General features: G+C 43.5%; 1 protein-coding gene across 1 annotated transcript in view; it reads right to left on the bottom strand.

Annotated features, from left to right (window-relative positions):
- RPIA (ribose 5-phosphate isomerase A) overlaps nucleotides 1–20,396 on the bottom strand; it is a 121,819-nt gene that overhangs the window by 15,432 nt on the left and 85,991 nt on the right. Inside the window, exon 6 of the mRNA XM_086964591.1 lies at nucleotides 2,495–2,563. Coding sequence (XP_086820717.1) covers nucleotides 2,495–2,563 — 69 coding nt within the window. The remainder of the gene's footprint in view (nucleotides 1–2,494; nucleotides 2,564–20,396) is intronic.

Genomic DNA, 20,396 nt, shown 5'->3' on the forward strand with positions numbered 1-20,396 from the left:
AAAGGCATGACGTTACGAATTATTTGGATTGTCAGAAGCTATTTTTATGTACATGGAGGGACCTTTTTTAGGATGCATGGATTGGGTCATGCTCCTTGGGGGGAGGGGGAGGGGAGAATTGCATCCCCCAATGGCTGCTTGCTGAGCACTTTTAGGAGAACTTGTATCATGTGTTTATGGATCACAAAGGCCCATTGGATGACACCTTGTAAAAGTCTAATTTACAAAGGAAATAAGTGATAATAGATTGGGCCATGTGATGTAAAATTATACATAGATAACCATAACCAGTATTTTAATTATTTATTAGCTAGTAGTGAAATCTATGATAAGTTCAAAAAATAAATGGGACTTGCAGGAAGCAATTATCCAAAGAGTCAAAGGGAATTGGTGGACATGTTTCTATCCTACAGCAGCCCTGTAGGGTCTGAGGCATTCATCAGCACCAAGGACTTGACCAATCTAAATAATGATGAATCTAGAGTAGTGGTCCATAAGTACAAGTCCCTAACATGCATGAATGAACACACAACGGTTGGGAATGAAAGCTGCTTTGGAACTTGCATGTTCCTTGATAGTTTTACTATACCCTCTAAATATAAAAAGTTGGTCAGGGTCCGTGGGGTTTGGGGTCCTGGAGTTGTCCACAATCAAAACTATTAAACAAGATCACACCGGATGGAAGCCTTACAGCCAAGTCCACGTGGCGCCCTAGACCGCTCAACCTCATTATTTTTCACGTAAACAAGGGTTGTGGAGACACTATAAAAAGTAATACAAAACATCGCCTTTATATGTGAACAATGATAGAGCTGGAGCCGAAAAGCATCATGGTGGGCAACTTGGAGTGAATAAAACCGCACAAAAAGCAGGAGTACATTTAAACCCTGGCCATAGCTTCATGTAAAGAGTATGGTATTTGTGGTGCTCCAATGTGACAATTTATGCCTTAGCAGGATCTTCTCTCCTTCCATGTGCACAATAGGCAAACAATATTTTATATAACTAAATTCAACAAAATAACGTTCTCTATTAGGATCCAGGCTCTTCCTAAATTAGAAAACAACTGAGATAGCAAAACGTATTTGCAAAGCATTTAAATATCTAACCAAGGCGGTCTAGATTTAAAACCTGAGCGGAACTATTAGAAAGGGTTATGCATCCATCTGAATCACCAAATCTACCCTCCTCTACCAAAGGTGCCGAGTGTTCTGGAAAAGATAGCCAGATTTCAACTGGAATTCCAAAGTATCTGAGCTTCTTGAAGAAACTTGAGCAGGTTTTCAGGCAAGTCTGGAGACAGACCTGGCGCTGGAAGCTTTACCTGATGATGTCAGACATGTGTCACTGTACTGGTTTTGTTCGCATTACACACAGTGTCTGTACCCAAGGGCCATGCCCCGATCGGGTCATTTAGAGACAGGAGGCATCTGCTGTGTGCCATCACCTGGTCCTATTGCATTTTTGACGGTACGGAGCTGCTTCCATTTCTATGCTCTGCCCTCAACACTGATCATGGTGTTATCAAGGTTCCTCACTGTGCCAGACCTTATTTAACATCTACACTCAACCCTCTGATGCTACCACAGCTTTATCTTTTAAGTCTAAACTGACAAATACATTCTGAGGTTCAGAAATGCCTGCTGACAGTGGCCATACCTTTCCTTCCATGCGTGGTGACCATCTAGGGCTGGATGGGGGGCAAAATAAAATTAACTCATAAAAATGAAACATGTAGGTGGAAATGTGGACTCGAAATCCAGTGTTCCATTCCTCGGAAAATGGCTTGGTCCATATAGTCTTTGCTGGTCTGAAACGCAGGATACAAATTTGATGAAGAGTCTTCAGTGTCCAAAAATCACTGGCAGTATTATGTTATCATCAATTCAAACTTTTCCAAAATGCAGCCCTATATCTACTTATACAATCGGTACATAGCTGAAAAGATAGCTCAGTGGACGCAAGTGTTTGTTCTGTGAGCAATCTGAAAGTCGCATGTACTAATTTTGCTGACCCCACTGCCTTTCATCCTTCTTAGGTTGCTAAAACAAGCTGAGTAACATCTACTTCCAGAGCCTCAGGGGAATTCAGTTTGTATGGTATGCTGTAAAAGGATACTGATTAATTAACTATACATTATTACAAACCATACAGTAATAAGGTCTCTGGTGTTACATTTCACAAAATTACAGTGAGGTAAAGAGCAACAATTTTAGAGAGCGGTGACCAAGATTCTGCAGCATAACTCAGACTGCTACATGGAGACAAAAACATAAAAGCCCAGTTGTAAAAAAGTAGTCCCTTTCATCTGATTATCTGAAGAGACTGGATTACACCCACAGAGGAAAGTGTAATCTCATTTGACTACCTACTGCATGGCTATAGTGCAGTCAGAAGTGTAGTTCAGTTGTGCCACAGTCTACACAATTTTATCTGAAAGATGTGGATTGATCCCCACCTTTCCAACAAAGAACAAAGCCAGAAATTACTTTACCTGAAGTCAGCAATGACGATGAAAGATTTCGCACAGCCAGCGACTATCTTCTCTTGTGCCAAACAACCTCTAGAAAGCGAATGAAGGACAAGCAGCGGTTATTCAATGGAAAACAGAATACGGTATTACTTTCTAGATCTGGCATAGCAGGGCAACCTAGAACTACATTGTCATACAGATAGTGATCAGGGCTCCAGACAAAAGGAAGTTACCTACCTTTTCAATTCAACAAATTAGGCTGGAACTACACAAAAGAAATAAGGAATAAGATCACAGGCATTAGGGGCAGCAAGGTGCCACGTGTAGGAGCTCTATTACAGCATCTTTTCATTTAGACACTGCAGCAAAATTCCTACTCACCTCCCACAGCTAAGTGCAACAGATACAGTAAGTACACTGTGACAATTTCCACCACCAGCATACTTCACTAACAAGGGTCTCGCTGCAATTCCTGGAATTTCAATGAAACTATGATGCATGAGACAAATTCTACTTCATATTTCACCTGCAGGCACATTTTCCTCATTTATTTCAACATTGAAGGTACACCTGGGCCTCATCTGTATGAACGCGCTTGACTTTTCCAAAATGTTATTAGAAGAATTACATCAAGATGGGTAAGTGAGGTTGAACAACTAGCAAGAACGCAAACAGTGAACATAATAAAAAGTGAAATACCAGTGTCTATGTGAAAATGAATATGGAGATATACAAAAGGCGAACCTGTAGCTTTCTGCAAGAAGGAATGAGTGAGGTCAGAGTTAATGGCCAGAGGAGCCGAAAAGATCCAATAACCAATATTGAGAAGTTTGTGACTTGTTTTTGAGTTGGGAGACTTGCTGTAAGACGACAGTATAGGTATTGTCTAAAGAGGTGGGTATTCACTGGATTCTGGCAAGTAGTGAGTGTGGTCAGAATTCTCAGATAAGAGGTCAGAGCGCTGCAGACTGAGGAGGCTGCACCAGAGAATTTGCTTTGTGCTGTTGTAGTTGTGCTCAGGGTTTTTGTAGAACGGTTTTATGACCTCCTAGACCCCCATGGCCACTCCAGATGGTGAGAAGATCAGCAAGAGATGTTAGCGTACTTTCACGGCTGGCCATGTGGATAAGCAAATTTGGGATTCTGGTGGTAATTGACGGCCAATGCAGATCGGAGTAACATGGTCCAATTTAATCACAAAGAGGACTAACATAGTAGCTGAGATCAGTACAGTTAATAGATGAACTTCTACAAATGCATTCCCAAAATCAAATCTCGATATAAGAGAAAGGGCAGCTGTGTAATAAGTCAGAGAATTTGTTTATACGTAGAAATGAAAGTTTTCGGCTCTCGCCATCTGTTGATTTAGAGACCAGAGTGAGGACTATATTAAGTGTGAATTCTACCGGCTTGGTGTGTAGCAGAAGCGTTGCATCCAATCTGCTATGTTAACATTGAAAAGAGGAGAAATTCAATTTTCTGGGGGTTTAGAAGGAGAACTTTGTTGCATCCATTTTTTTTTTGATTGGGCTAGACCATTTCTTAGGATAGTTCTTAGTTTCACTGCATTTGCATAATGGACAAGGGTAATACCAGAGTAACGTGATAGAGCACGCGGGTCACCCGGGTCACTAGATTTCCAAATTCTCCACGCACTGGGCCCTGGCGTGCATATGATGACCGTGTTTCGCAATGAACCGGGTGAAACCTCTATCACGCTACTATCAGTAATCGAGTGGGTGACTCTTACACCACTTACTATTCATGTACCTGACTTACCCCAGGCACATTACTCCTGACAGATCAGGAGCTAGCAGTGGACAGGTGATAAGGGTTTTCCTAAAGAGGAGAAAATTCCACTTTACACATTTAATACCTTTAGTATTTACTATAATGTATAATGACCACAGACACCTTGATGGTTTTAAGGGTTTTATATAGTATAAGTTTAGAACGAAAATGCCATTACAAGTAGGCAAATGCAAAGTAATACATCAATGATAAGTATTAGAACCAGAATATAAATATGTATGAGAGTGAGGATGATAGAGTATAAGGGAACACTATAGGGCATGAATCATAATGAATATTTATCTAAATACAGTTTTGATCTAGGGCAAGGACGTGAGGAAAACCTAATGTGTGACCTAATAATTTTATACTATTTCCTAAACCTTATGCTATCTTTCTAACTTCACGGCAAACATACTAAGGGGAAAGGAATAAGTGGAACAATCTAGATAAACAGTCGGGTTTAACAATGTCCTATGGGAAGGGTAAAAGTGGAACATTTGCTAATATTCAATTGCATGAAATTACATTCAAAAGGAGATATGGAGAACATCACAGGCAAGATGGCTTTTAATCAGAGGAGGAAAAGTTGAGAGTATAGTATAGACAGACACCTATGTCAATATTTACCTAGGTGAGAATGAGGACTAACCCTGGCCACGGGTCAGTTGGGAAAGAACGGGACAAGGACCCTCAAGGATTCAGGGAATACCAGGAGGTGAGCAGGTACAGCTCATGGACAGTCAGGACAGGATACCCCTCAGGTCTGGGTCAGGACTGGGTTCACCAAGGCACGACCAACCCCTCACAGCATCGGATGCAACGCCAGCGTTACCCCCTCTTCTGCACGGAATCCGCCAATAACCCCGATTGGGTCTTCGAATCTCCCAGCAAAGTGCTTCGCTTAGCACTTAGGACTAATTTCCACCCCTTGGAGTTTGTGGAAAGTTTCAGGCAGAATGCTCCGCAGCACTCTGTATCAGGCACCTATAGAGTTCGTAGGGTCAGTGACAGGTCTGCTAGTCGGACAAGTCAGACAATTTCTCTAAGCTAAGCTAGGCTATATATACAGTTTTAAGTCCCCAAGACCACCCATAAATGTTGCAAAATGACAAAGTCCCATCTTCTGATTGGTCAAGGGAGGTGATATAAGACATTTGTTACCACCTATATTTCTATTACGTAAGTTCACGTGACATTACCCTCCCCCTAACATCTGGGTTCCCAGGCATACGTGTGGGAAAGTACAATAGTGAAGAAAAGGTTTGCAACATTGTTGCGCATTTCAGAATAAAAATAGCACATCTTCAAGGGCAAAGGTGCGCCGGGAAAGGACAGTCCCCTTTTCAATGGCCAATCCGGCCAGGTTCCATTGCTGCACGTCCCAGATCTTTGATCACGTGATGAGGGATACGTCAGCTTCAAGATGGATCCCATCCCCATTTCAAGGGCCTCATTTACGCGGTACATGAAAAGTAAGCGAAAACAAATTAATAACACAGAATAAAATGAATACACTGTACACCATGACCAACTACTCTTAATCCCTTATTTTATAATACTTACAGCATTAAGAGTTAGTGCAGAAAAGATGCATAGACAAAAGCGGCCTAAGATAGCATGAAGCATGATTAGTGACAAGCGGCCATTTTAACACCACTGCGCATGAGCGAACTTTTCCCTCCAGATTGCGAGTGCGTCACATCACATGGGTATGACCGACGCATGCGCAGACTGGATTTCTGCAAAGCGGCCATTTTATTAATGTGCAAGCTTGATTACGATGAAAAAAAACACATAGGCAAGCCTCCTAGGGACACCCGTGTGTTGGGGAAATACAAATAGATGACAAATAATCGGAGTTAGTACAGTTATGATTTAAGCGAGGTTCATGAAGAGAGCAAGTCGCGTTACGTGCGAATCCTTGCTCCATCAATCCCCTCTTTGATGATATTTACTATCATCACTACACATGAAAACAGATGCCAACTTCATTCTTCCATTTCATCCATGTCAATCTCAATGAACTTATTGTTGAGCTTTCTCTCCGCCTCTCTGTGTGTATGATTGTTCTTTATTTTCTTATATATCTGGTTTCTTAATTCTTCTAATTCTAAGTCTTCAGCCTTTCGCTTTCCTCTTTTATTCACTATATATTTTCTGCATTTCTGGCACTTGCAACAGATGAATATGATCAGAACAATCAAACCTATTCCAGCTATTGGCATCAGTATGTTCCATATAAGACTTTTACCTAAGTTAGAGAACCAACTACCTACAGAGGAGAGACCATCAGTCAGTCTCTTCCAGGCACTGTCAACCTCTAATGGTTTGAGTTCTTTTTCCAAATTAGTAATGTTTCTTATATACCTCTTAATTTCGACACTTTTATCAGGAATGTAAGTGCAACAATGTTGTGCCCTCAGCATCCTGCAGACTCCGCCCTCTTTTGCCAATAAGGTATCAAGAGCAAGGCGATTCTGTAAAACCATTGATCTGATCGCAACCATTTCGGTATTGATCATCAGAAATCCCGCAGCAGTGTCAGTTGATAACCGATCCACTACTGTAGATAATTTGCAGATTCTATGAGTATTCAGAGCTACCCCCATTCCAGGTATCAGTGCACTAAAAATATCACCTATAATTTCTCCTACACTTTCACGTTTTCTACGCACTAAGCCATTAGTAATCTCATTGCTTCCAGCTGCATTGTTCACATGGTATATTTTCGGAAAGACAATGCCAAAGTAGCAGCTTCCATACCAGTGATCTGGCAATTTGAAATACGCCTTGTTTCCACATATATAATAAATTCCTGGAAACACAGGTTCTGACCCATTTTTGAAACCCCAACCTCCAATTACCTTGTAATTATGTTCACACTCGCTGGAACCAATGAATACATTGTTATAATAACTAGTCTTTTCTCTATGAAGACAGAGTTTCCCTTTCCGTTCAAAATCCAGCAACAGAGCAGGAGTAACTTCGCTTTGTGAGGTGTTATCCATGTTTTCTGCCCATCTAGGGGTTCTGTTCTTTTCGTCATTTGCCTTTTTCTGAAACTTTTCCCTTCTCTTCTCTGCCATTTTCAAGAACATTTTCTCTTGTGCATGTAAGGAACACGTCAAGTTGTCTCTACGAGCTTCATTCAGATCTATGTCACCTATATTCAGGAAATATTCCCCCATGTAGCGAGTCACTCCACCAAGGGTATGTACAAGGTTCAGATTCCCTCTAATAGGAAGTTCTGAAAAGATAACGTCAGTGTTTGAGTAATAATACTGTAAAGTGCTTCTATAGAATAAACTAGCTAAAATACTACAGGAAATTCCATAGGTCAGGGGTAAATGGTGGTATGTCACACCTTCGGCTACTGAGGTAGGTAGCATCATGCAGACATAGCAATCTTCTATTTCCATAGCTTCTACATAGTGTACTAAAAGATTAGCGAAAACATTTAAGTGTGTCCTGTTCTTCATTTGGTGATAATGTAGTTCTCCCTCATCTGATGCTTCTAAATCGGGTCGTGTATGTCTCAGACTCATTGCATTGTCGCGTCTTTCTACTCTTCGTGGTGTTTCTTCAGTATTTACAACTTCTGCGTCTTGTGTTGTCAAGTCTGTAGGATACATGTTAGGGTCTTTGCTTATCATAAAAGGTATAAACACTGTTAATCCTATCCATATCATCACTAATACCACTACACTACAGATGCATATTTTACAGCATGTCTTGCAACAGCTAAATCTGGACCTTCCAGTGACATTTGAATCAGACATTTTATCTTACAGGTGGTTTTCTCAACCCCTCTTCGTTTCTTCTCAGCAGAGGTTTTACTTCACTTCACCTCAAGGAGGGTCTTCGTCAGAACTCCGATCAGCAATGGACCCTTCGTCGCTTTTGCCACAAGCTTCGGGCTCATCAATTTCTTCCAACACCAAATAGGTCCACTCAGGGCTTCGATACAGTCTGTTCTGTTTCTTTACTCTGCCGCCCTTTCGGATGGACTTTCCTCGGGCTTCTTTTCTTTCACTTTCAGCCCTTTTTCGGTCCTTTAGTTTTTCTTCGACTGTTTTTATTCTTAGTCTTAGTCTTTTTACATATCGGGGTTCATCCTTCTTTTCGATCCTGTTTGTAGTCGAGGAAACCTGCTCTTCCTCGTGAACTCTTTTGCTTTTTCTTCTTTGTCGCACTATTGCTTCAGCAGTGTCTTTTTCCCTTCCTGTCTGACTAGTTCCAGGTCTTTCATCTATTTCTTCTGCCTGGTCCTTAAGCTGACCTAGTTCAGGTTTAGTCTGTATTTGATCTTCGTTTGTGAGTGACTCACTGGACTCTTCTTCCTGAACACGTTCATCTATTACTAACTGGCCTTGTTCATGCTCTTCAATCTCTTGATTTTCTTCCGCATGAACTTCTGCTTTGACTACTATCTGTCCCTTTCCAGTCTCCTCTGTCTCAGAAGGAGTGTTGATGACTTGATCTGTCCCTACTTGGCCTATTCCCTGATCAGATGTTATGATGGCTTTGATGATCTGACCTTCTCCTTCTTGTTCTGACTCACCTGCACTGTCCCACTCACTACCTAAGTAAGAGTACTTTCTGGTTCTTATTGGATCAAGAACCTGGTCATCAGCAGGAAACCATTCAACTTCTTGACTTGTGCCTGGTAGTTCGATGTCAGCGGGATCCGGACCCTCTTCTGGAGTCTCCTCTGCTGGACTACCTTCGGCTTCAGTCGCGTTTTCTCCAGTCACCTTCTTCGTGTGACTTGCATGGATCCACTTTGGTACACCAGCACACTTCACAGCAGTTGTGGTGACAAGGATCACTTGTCGAGGCTTGCCCCACTTCGGTTTAAGGCAACTCTTCCGGGTATGTTTCTTCAACACCACCCAATCACCTGGTTTCAGCTTGTGAGCTGGGGTTGTAGGCCATTCGACAGCAGTCTCTCCAATCTGGTGAGAGATAGAACGCACTTGGTCACCCAACTGCCTGCAGTATTCTAGCACCATATCATCAGAAATACTTAGCAGTTTGTGTCCAGGTACCCATGCTTGTCGCATCATTCTTCCCATCAGCACTTCATGGGGGCTCAAGCCTGTCTTTCTGTTTGGAATACTTCTCAAGCTCATCAGCACCATGGGCAAAGCTTCTATCCAGTTCATTTTTGTGGAGTCACACAGTTTTGCCAGCCTGGACTTGAGAGTGCCGTTTATCTGCTCGACTATTCCAGAAGCCTCTGGATGATAGGCACAGTGCAGCCTTTGCTCCATTTTGAATGCTTTGCAGAGTTCTTTTAGGACCTCGTTTGAAAAATGTCCACCTTGGTCTGTTTCAATTGTCTCAGGAATTCCAAAGCGGGGGATCAGTTCCCTAAGTAACAATTTAGCTACTGTCAGGGCATCATTCTTCTTTGTTGGATAAGCCTCCACCCACCGGGAAAACAAGCAAACTATGACCAGGACATATTGATATCCCTTGCACAGGGGCAGTTTTATGAAGTCTGCCTGCATCCTTATGAAGGGACCTTCTGCTCTCCCAATGGTACTTTGTTCCACTACTGTTTTCTTTCCTGCATTGAACTGTTGACACACTAAACACCTCTGACAAAGTTTGTCTGCTGTGCTCCTGAATTTTGGACTGTAGAACACCTTTTCAAACATTCGGCACATGGCATCCCTCCCAATATGTGTTGGTTCATGTATTATCCGTGCCATTGCGGTAACCAGTCGTTCAGGTAGTACAGGCATACCAGTCACGTGGACCACAACACCATCTCCTTTCCTGGGTTGACATTCATCCTGCCTCCACATGTCCCTTTCTTTCTTGTCTGTTGTCTGTTGTAATTCTCTCAATTCATCCCATGTTCCCAATCTTTCAAACAACATCAGTTGGCAGCTGCTTTCACCTCCCCATAATTTAATTAGGAGGGACATTTTGTGTCGGGCGCAGTACTGGGCAGCATATCTGTTTCCGGCTGTCACCTCGTCATTTCCAGCTCGGTGAGCCGCACACTTGACCACAGCCAATTCTTTGGGCAATTGGATTGCTTCTAGTAAGTTTTGTACTGGTTTTCCATTTCGGATAGGAGAACCTGAGGAAGTCATGAATTCTCTTTGCAACCAGAGCTGGCCGAAGTCATGAACAACCCCATAACAGTACTGACTGTCAGTATAAACGGTTACCCTTTTGTTTTTCCCAATTTTACAAGCTCTTGTCAGGGCAATGAGCTCCGCTACTTGAGCAGATTTAACTTCGCAAAGATAGGAAGCTTCCAGGGTCTTTTCCAAAGTGACTACAGCATAGGCAGCACTCAAACCTCCATTCTCATGTCTCAAGCATGAACCATCCACAAACATTTTGAGGTCTTCATCAACCAAGGCCACTTCTCTGATATCAGGACGGGGTTTTGTGCTAAATTCAGTCAAGTCTATGCAGCTATGGTCAATTTCACCTCCTGCCTCTACATCAATGGGAAGGGGCAATAGAGTGGCAGGGTTCAGAATGTTACATCGGGAAATTATTACATTTTCTGCACCAATGAGAATCCTCTCATACTTAGTCAGCCGACTAGGGGTGAGATACTGTGTCTTGGTTCGGGTGAGCAAGATTACAACTGAATGTGGAACAAATACAGTGACAGGATGTCCCATCACAATGTTCTCACTCTGCTCTAGGCTTGTACAGGTAGCAGCTACTGCTTTCAGACACCCAGGTAATCCAGCAGCCACTGGATCTAGGGCGGCTGAAAAGTAGGCCACGGGACGTCTTATCAGACCATGTTCCTGGGTTAAGACCGAGAGCGCACAATTGTCTCTCGTGTCACAGAACAATTCAAAGTTCTTGGAATAGTCAGGCATTCCTAAGGCTGGAGCTGTGCACAGACAGTTCCGCAGTGTTACCCAAGCAGTCATGCATTCATCATTCCAACAAACTGGGTCTTCCGCTCCTTTCTTTGTCATGTTAATCAAGGGTTTAGCTATAGCCGCGAAACCTACGATCCACTGTCTGCAATACCCAACAACTCCTAGGAACATTCTTACTTCCTTCTGGGTTACTGGTAGTGACATCTCTCGAATTATTTTAATTCTTTCTGTAGTGACTTTCCGGATCCCTTTCTCTATCTGGTGCCCCAGATATTTTACTGAGGTTTTGCAGAACTGTAGTTTGTCTGGTGAGACCTTATGTCCTCCTTTTCCTAGGTGATTCAGCAAGGCAATAGTATCAGTGACACAGTCGTCTTGACTTCTAAATGCCACCAACAGGTCATCTATGTACTGTACCAGGACAGACTCTTTAGGCAGTACTAAGGATTCAAGACATTTCTTTAGAATCTGGTTGAAAATCGATGGGCTTTCGGTGTACCCCTGGGGGACACGATTCCAGACATAGACCTGACTGTTGAACTCAAAACTAAAAAGGAATTTGCTTTCTGGATGTAATGGGATGGAAAAGAACGCATGGCACAGGTCTATGACAGTGAACCATTCCGCCTCCCAAGGAATTTGATACAGTATTACTGCGGGGTTTGGCACTATGGGACAACAAGGTACTACAATTTGGTTTACCTTGCGCAGGTCCTGCACTACCCTATATTTTCCGCTAGGCTTCTTAATTCCAAGTATGGGTGAATTACAGGGACTGCTCATCACTTCCTGAATGATGTTTGCTTTGAGCAATCTGTTTAATTCCTTTGCGACTCCTTCTTTCACTTCTGCACTCATTTTATACTGTTTGGTATTTGGGTATACAGCATTTGCTTTTATAGTTATTTTAACTGGGTCAACATTTGCCATTAAGCCTACATCTTTCCCAGTGAAATCCCAAACTTCAGGTAGTACGCTTGATTGCAGTTCTTCAGGTAGACTCTCAATGGACATGGGCTTAATTTCTGTGTCGGGCCTCAGTAACATCAATTTATATAGGCCATCTTCATCTGGGGTCTGAATTTCAACACCATTTGGTGAGCAAAAGATGGTGCAACGCATTTTGCACAACAAATCTCGTCCTAATAGGTTTACGGGACTGGAATCACAGACTACAAATCTGTGCATTTCCTTGAAATTTCCTATGGAAATTTCCATAGGTTCTGTTACTGGAGTACTGATTATTTGATTAGAAACTCCCACTACTTGGATAGCTTCTCCCGAGAGGGGTAGGTTAGGAACGTCCGCTGTTCTCACAGTGGAACGGGTAGCGCCAGTGTCCAACAGAAAGGTGACATCTGTCCCTTCAACCTTTCCTTCAATGTATGGTCCAGTCTGGTCTACCGGTAAGGAGGCGCCAAGCACGCACTCCTTGTCCTCCCCTCTCAGGCCCCGTCAGTATTGATCATCACAGAGAAAAGTATCATTTAACAGGTATTGTGGAATGGGTGCATTTCTTTCATTCTCTCCTTCCCACACTTCGACCCTTTCATTCTGTTGACCCTGATTCCTATAATTCTGTCTAGGTGCGCGTGGCACCGGGGCTTGATTTACCTGCTGTTGGGTCTTTCGGATCCCCTCTTTCTGCACCTGTGGATTTAAACCATTTACGGGGGCATTACCAGCCTGCAAGTGCGGACATTTATCTCTCCAATGTCCCATGTGACCACATCCGTGACAGGGGAATTTTTCCATAGCCTCTTCCCTACTCATTTTTACCCGGGGCCTGCCTCCACCCCCAGCATTCGGATTTGGAGCATTATTACTGTTAGTCATTTTACTTAACTGTTTTTCTTGTTGTTCAGCTAATTTCACCTGAGCCCACATAACTTTCTCCTTTAGGGCTTTCTTTTTGTTCTCGATCTCATCTTCGCAGTATTTGGCATATTTGAGAACATCATCAATGGGTTTCCCTTGCCAACTGATTTTGTTATCCCTAATCCCCTGGGATATTTCAGGTCTCAATCCTAACACGAATCGATAACAGAAATGTGTCATATCCTTCAGGTCCACATTATCGATTCCACTGTAAGTTTTGAAGACCTGCAGTAACCTTTCATAATAAGAGTGGACTGATTCATCACGCTCTTGGGTAGTTCTATCTATACGGGTCCAATCAGTTTCTTTTGCGGGCACTTTCTTCTTGAGGTACTGTATGACTTGCTCATACTTCCTCATTACTTCAGGTGCGGGAGCTCCTGTTATCTCGTCTCTCGCATACTCTTCGCTAGGCCAATCAATCTCAATTTTGCAGTCGGTCCACAAATCTACAGGGACCACAATGTCGAAAAAACCATCCAGGTCTTTCAGAAGACATTTCTGAACTTTTATGAAGCGTTCGACCTGTCGGTACCAATCGACTGGTTTCTACCGTAATTTTGGAAAGTCATTTGTAAATGATACTATATCTTGTCTGGACCAAGGGACATGGACATATTTTCCTCCTGGGACTTCTCTCATGGGACATAACTTTTCTGGTTTGTCAGCCTCTTGTAGGACGTACTCAGCAGTCCGTGGTCTCTCCTTGATATCCTCCTTTTTCTTTGCCCACCTGGCTTTCCACTTGTCTAAATCTCCCCATTTCTGTGCTAAGTTTATCAGTTCTTTAATCTGCGTCTTCTTCCCTGCGGTATTCAGGTTTTCTAGATCTTTGTCTGAAAATTCTACCCTATAGGATTTCTGTAGTACCTTGGATCTGCTGATATCTATTCCCATACAAACTGCCGTGTCCATTAATTTGTCATAGTATATTTTTGCGTTCCGAGTAAGGTGTTTGCACATGAACAACAACTCATCTTCCTCTGGGACATTCAATCGATCTAAACTCACATTCCCTGCGCTCAGTTCCTCTAGCTCTATCCTTAGTTTATAAATATCCAGTGGTTTCGGATGAGGGGTTCCCTTTTCTAATTCTCGAGTCCATCTTTCTATTTCCTCTGGAGTTACCACTGTCGCACTTTGAGTTCCTGATGAGGACTCTATTAGTACGTCTTTGTTCCTAGTCTGAGTTCTCATTTGAGACATACTAGGTCCCTGTTCCCTATTAGGCAGATCCATCAAGGAGGCCATGGACTCACATTCACTTGCTTGGTCATCAATAATGAGTGGTTCCCTTCTGGGCAGGGGCATCATCGGGGTTATGACTGGAGTTTTTGGAGTATTCATTCTGTCCCCATATAGGGGAAAAACTGGACCAATGGTTACTGGAATCGTCAGGGCTTCAGGATTTGGATTAATCTGAGCTATGGCATGTATGAGATCATTCCGTTGTCCTCTCAGGGCATCCCTTTCCTGCTCGTGTAATACTCGATTCATGGGGGGATCCTGTATCATTTGGGGTGCTAGAGAAGGATATATATTCGGAGCAGATGGAGTGGATAAAACTGGTCTTTCTTCGCCAAAAGGGTTGTAATTCGGGACCACGGGGTCGGGTCTACCAAATCCCTCTCCTCCCGCTCTTCTCTGTTCTATCCCTGTGGAATCGGCTTCCCTAGTACTTCTTCTTCCTGAAGGTCTCAATGGAGTATTTAAGCTTTGAGAGCTGGTGTCTTCATTATAAGGCGGGGGACCTTTCATAAATAAGTCCTCTAAAAATTCATCTTCCGATTCACCCAGGGGCATCATGTGTCTGGTTTTCTCAGTACATTTCTTCCCTCCCACCATTTCATTAGCTCCGAACATGGGGAATAACCCTTCTACCATCATATTTTGTCTCCACTGTTTCAATTTCTGCTCCTTGGTTTCTTTTATCATTTTTGGATACCATCGGGTCACTCCTTTGTCCATTCGGGGTCTGTCTCGCTCTAGAGCCTCAATTTCCCATTCCTCTAAAGCTTCATACTGAGTTAATCTAGGTCTGGGATGTAATTCATTCATTCGGGTCCTCAGGTTAAATAGGACTCTCCCGTTAAAAGTACCATCAATGGGAAAGGCTAAAACTCCATCCTCCGCAGTGTACTTTACCCAGTTCTCTACCCATACACAGGTATGATACCCTTTCTCTAACATCATGAAAGAGGCTGGAGTATTTGGCGGAGGAATGATCACGCCCTCCCTAGTGCGTACGGGTTTGTCAGTTTTGAAGAAATTCTTTATTTTGCTGACAAATGACATTTTTCTCTTTCCTCCGTACATGTTGTGAGGTCTGCCTCTGCTCATCAACTCTTTATGACACCCTAGATTTCGTGGATCAGGCAGGAAATCAGGGTACCACATACACCGCTCGTAACAACCTATAAGCTCGGTGCGGAAAATTTTTACTTCGTTTGTGCTTCCAATGCTAGCGCGACTCCAATTTCTCAACAACCAATCAGTGCAGAGGTTGCAAAGGTTCTCGACCAATGGGTGTGTGGCCTTTTCGCGAGACGCGTTCTCACGCTCAGGCACTCACCCCTCCCTTACAACTTCGGCTTCACTACACACCCGCTGGTTTAACCAATACCAGCGCGGCACGGAGTGACGTCAGAGCAGCCCTTCGACTGTCTCCCTCCTTCACAAGGTAACGGAAACTTTGTATTTTCTCTAAGGTGCTATTCTTTATTTTAGTCAACAACGTGTAACATTCGCCATTGTGTAGGAGTGTTCTAAAGAGATAGAAAGTTTTTCTTTTACTGCAAGTAAACCACTTCTGTCTACTTTTCATACACTTTGGATAGACTTCTCTTGCCTACCCTCACGCAAGCATTAGAAAACCTGCTATTACCCAGTCTCATCCACTTTCCGGGATATATACTAAGCCTGGGGTTCGTCAGCGTTTCCCTTTGCTATCATACAAGCTCCGATGACTCTATTACTCCCTTAGTGTGACCCTTACTAGGTGATATCAGACCAAGGTTTCTATCAGCAGTCCCGTTACTGTCATTCATACAGTTTTCCGAAAAAGACCTAATTAGCGCTTCCAGTTACACTTGAACCATGCACTAACCTTTCCTCCCTACAAATGACCTCAGAACGGAATGGATTCTACTCACCATCCGTTATACAATTCCCCGGGGATTTCAGACAACACTCAACAATCACACACAATTGGTTAACAAAACATATAATATTTAGCAGCAATACATATATATAAAATTATCTTAAAACAATTAAAATATTTCAAAAACAGTTGCGCAATAAAATATTAAGTAACATAATCAATATTAAAATTTTAGCAGCACATTTATTTTTCACGGTTTATTTTCTAACTATCTTATCTACCTATCTTACTAGTCCTAACCATTCCTCTGCTAACCAGAAATTACTGATAGAGCGCGCGGTCACCCGGGTCACTAGATTTCCAAATTCTCCACGCACTGGGCCCTGGCGTGCATATGATGACCGTGTTTCGCAATGAACCGGGTGAAACCTCTATCACGCTACTATCAGTAATCGAGTGGGTGACTCTTACACCACTTACTATTCATGTACCTGACTTACCCCAGGCACATTACTCCTGACAGATCAGGAGCTAGCAGTGGACAGGTGATAAGGGTTTTCCTAAAGAGGAGAAAATTCCACTTTACACATTTAATACCTTTAGTATTTACTATAATGTATAATGACCACAGACACCTTGATGGTTTTAAGGGTTTTATATAGTATAAGTTTAGAACGAAAATGCCATTACAAGTAGGCAAATGCAAAGTAATACATCAATGATAAGTATTAGAACCAGAATATAAATATGTATGAGAGTGAGGATGATAGAGTATAAGGGAACACTATAGGGCATGAATCATAATGAATATTTATCTAAATACAGTTTTAATCTAGGGCAAGGACGTGAGGAAAACCTAATGTGTGACCTAATAATTTTATACTATTTCCTAAACCTTATGCTATCTTTCTAACTTCACGGCAAACATACTAAGGGGAAAGGAATAAGTGGAACAATCTAGATAAACAGTCGGGTTTAACAATGTCCTATGGGAAGGGTAAAAGTGGAACATTTGCTAATAATCAATTGCATGAAATTACATTCAAAAGGAGATATGGAGAACATCACAGGCAAGATTGCTTTTAATCAGAGGAGGAAAAGTTGAGAGTATAGTATAGACAGACACCTATGTCAATATTTACCTAGGTGAGAATGAGGACTAACCCTGGCCACGGGTCAGTTGGGAAAGAACGGGACAAGGACCCTCAAGGATTCAGGGAATACCAGGAGGTGAGCAGGTACAGCTCATGGACAGTCAGGACAGGATACCCCTCAGGTCTGGGTCAGGACTGGGTTCACCAAGGCACGACCAACCCCTCACAGCATCGGATGCAACGCCAGCGTTACCCCCTCTTCTGCACGGAATCCGCCAATAACCCCGATTGGGTCTTCGAATCTCCCAGCAAAGTGCTTCGCTTAGCACTTAGGACTAATTTCCACCCCTTGGAGTTTGTGGAAAGTTTCAGGCAGAATGCTCCGCAGCACTCTGTATCAGGCACCTATAGAGTTCGTAGGGTCAGTGACAGGTCTGCTAGTCGGACAAGTCGGACAATTTCTCTAAGCTAAGCTAGGCTATATATACAGTTTTAAGTCCCCAAGACCACCCATAAATGTTGCAAAATGACAAAGTCCCATCTTCTGATTGGTCAAGGGAGGTGATATAAGACATTTGTTACCACCTATATTTCTATTACGTTAGTTCACGTGACATTACCCTCGCCCTAACATCTGGGTTCCCAGGCATACGTGTGGGAAAGTACAATAGTGAAGAAAAGGTTTGCAACATTGTTGCGCATTTCAGAATAAAAATAGCACATCTTCAAGGGCAAAGGTGCGCCGGGAAAGGACAGTCCCCTTTTCAATGGCCAATCCGGCCAGGTTCCATTGCTGCACGTCCCAGATCTTTGATCACGTGATGAGGGATACGTCAGCTTCAAAATGGATCCCATCCCCATTTCAAGGGCCTCATTTACGCGGTACATGAAAAGTAAGCGAAAACAAATTAATAACACAGAATAAAATGAATACACTGTACACCATGACCAACTACTCTTAATCCCTTATTTTATAATACTTACAGCATTAAGAGTTAGTGCAGAAAAGATGCAGACAAAAGCGGCCTAAGATAGCATGAAGCATGATTAGTGACAAGCGGCCATTTTAACACCACTGCGCATGAGCGAACTTTTCCCTCCAGATTGCGAGTGCGTCACATCACATGGGTATGACCGACGCATGCGCAGACTGGATTTCTGCAAAGCGGCCATTTTATTAATGTGCAAGCTTGATTACGATGAAAAAAAACACATAGGCAAGCCTCCTAGGGACACCCGTGTGTTGGGGAAATACAAATAGATGACAAATAATCGGAGTTAGTACAGTTATGATTTAAGCGAGGTTCATGAAGAGAGCAAGTCGCGTTACGTGCGAATCCTTGCTCCATCAAACGTAGGATCAGGTTTTAAGGCGCAAGCATTGATCTTGCAGATTTCCACATCTCATGTTGGCAATAGTCAAAGTATGACTGCTAATCTTTCCTACTTAGGATCTGTCAGTTAGGAATTTGTTGAACCAACCTAATACCTGCTCTAAAAAATTCAAGGCGGTATTCAACTATTTGTAGAAATCTTTTGTGGTCAACTGTACCCAAGGCTGCCAAATGGTCTAACAGGAAGATTAAGACGAGTTGTTTTTATCTTGGACGTGTACCTAATCTTACACCTTTAATATTGCTATTTCAATGTGAAGAACAGGTCTGACATTGGTAGTCTGGCAATTGGCCAAAAAGTGTTCTCCGGATAGACTTTAGTTGATTTGTTCTTTTTTTTCCATCTTTGTCAAACCACACTAGGTTGGAAACTGGAGGTTAGTCAGAAGTTAAGATCTGATCCAGATTGGGTTTTCTGAAGAGGAGTTCATCTGGCCGGTCTTAAAAAATGCCAAAAATATGGGACTATGTAGACTTTGGCCTGCGATAATTATATTGACTGACATTTCGCCACATGCACCGCGGTGCTAAAACAGTGCTGCAGTTGTAGGTGGTGAAATGTCTGAGGGAAAAGTGGGGAGCGCAGTGGGAGTACGGGGGTGGGGGACAACCCCAATAAAAATAAAAGTGAATAAAACGGCAATCACTGCGTGGCAAACACTGACGCTTAGAGTGTCTATGTTTGTCCTGCAGTGAAATGCCTGCAAATCTGCCTTGAGTAAGTGATTCATTAACCAGATAACCCCAGTTGTCTATGAAGAGGGGGAAAGGGTTCTCAATTCTGACTCGCTCTACTCTCCCGAGCCGAGTGGTCGCTCCCCAGTGTCTTGACGACACCTGGTATCGTTGTGCAGCGCCTCATTGCCATTTCCTGCATTCTGCCTTGATTAGCGCTTTTGTGCTCCGTCATCACTTTCATTGCCGCTTTTGCTCTGTTTTGTTTGTAACTGCCTGTGTAACTTTGGCTGTGCTTGCGCGTTATCCACCAGCGCTCCGCTGCCATTTTGTTGATTGTTGTGGTCGGAGGATACCCGCCCCGCCTCCCAGCTGAGCAGCCCTCGCCCCTCCCCCTCCACCATCCATATACGACAGCAGTTCCCGCGCGCAGCGTTCACGCGCAGCGACCGCGCCCAACCCGCGCCGAAGGTGCGCCAAAGGTAAGCCCGTCTACGCCCGTCCGCGCCTGGACCGCGCCCAGCGCCAGAGTCCCTGCCCCTCGCGCTACCCACCCCTCCCGCATTACTTATGATGCCGCCACCCTCCTAGCCCTTAACCCCGGTCGCGCCCCCAACTGCGTCCAAGCCGCTCCTGGACACACCCATGGACCTTTCTCTTGCTACTCCTGCAAATTCATCGGCACCGACAACATCTCCACTACGGCCACACCACAGATTCCCGACCCCAATCACCTACAATGCATCCTCCTCAACACCCGATCGGTCCACAGGCACGCCATTGACCTTTGGTATCTACTAGACACCATCTCTCCAGACGTCGCCTTCCTAACAGAAACATGGATGAAAGCTTCCTCCGCCCCAGACATCACCATTGCCATCCCTGAAGATTATAAGATCACACGCAAGGACCGTACCGGCCACACAGGAGGTGGAATCGCCATCGTCCATAAAAAATCCATTCGCATCTCAACCAGCTCTGACTCCAACCTCGCCAACTCCGAACACCTTCACTTCCAGATCCACATCGACCCCAATACCACACTCAGAGGCACCCTCATCTACAGACCACCAGGACCCAGTGCAAAATTCAGTGAAGACATCACGGACTTCATCACTCCAC

This window comes from Lissotriton vulgaris, chromosome 3_2 (assembly GCF_964263255.1).
Source record: "Lissotriton vulgaris chromosome 3_2, aLisVul1.2, whole genome shotgun sequence".
Classification (NCBI taxonomy): domain Eukaryota; kingdom Metazoa; phylum Chordata; class Amphibia; order Caudata; family Salamandridae; genus Lissotriton; species Lissotriton vulgaris.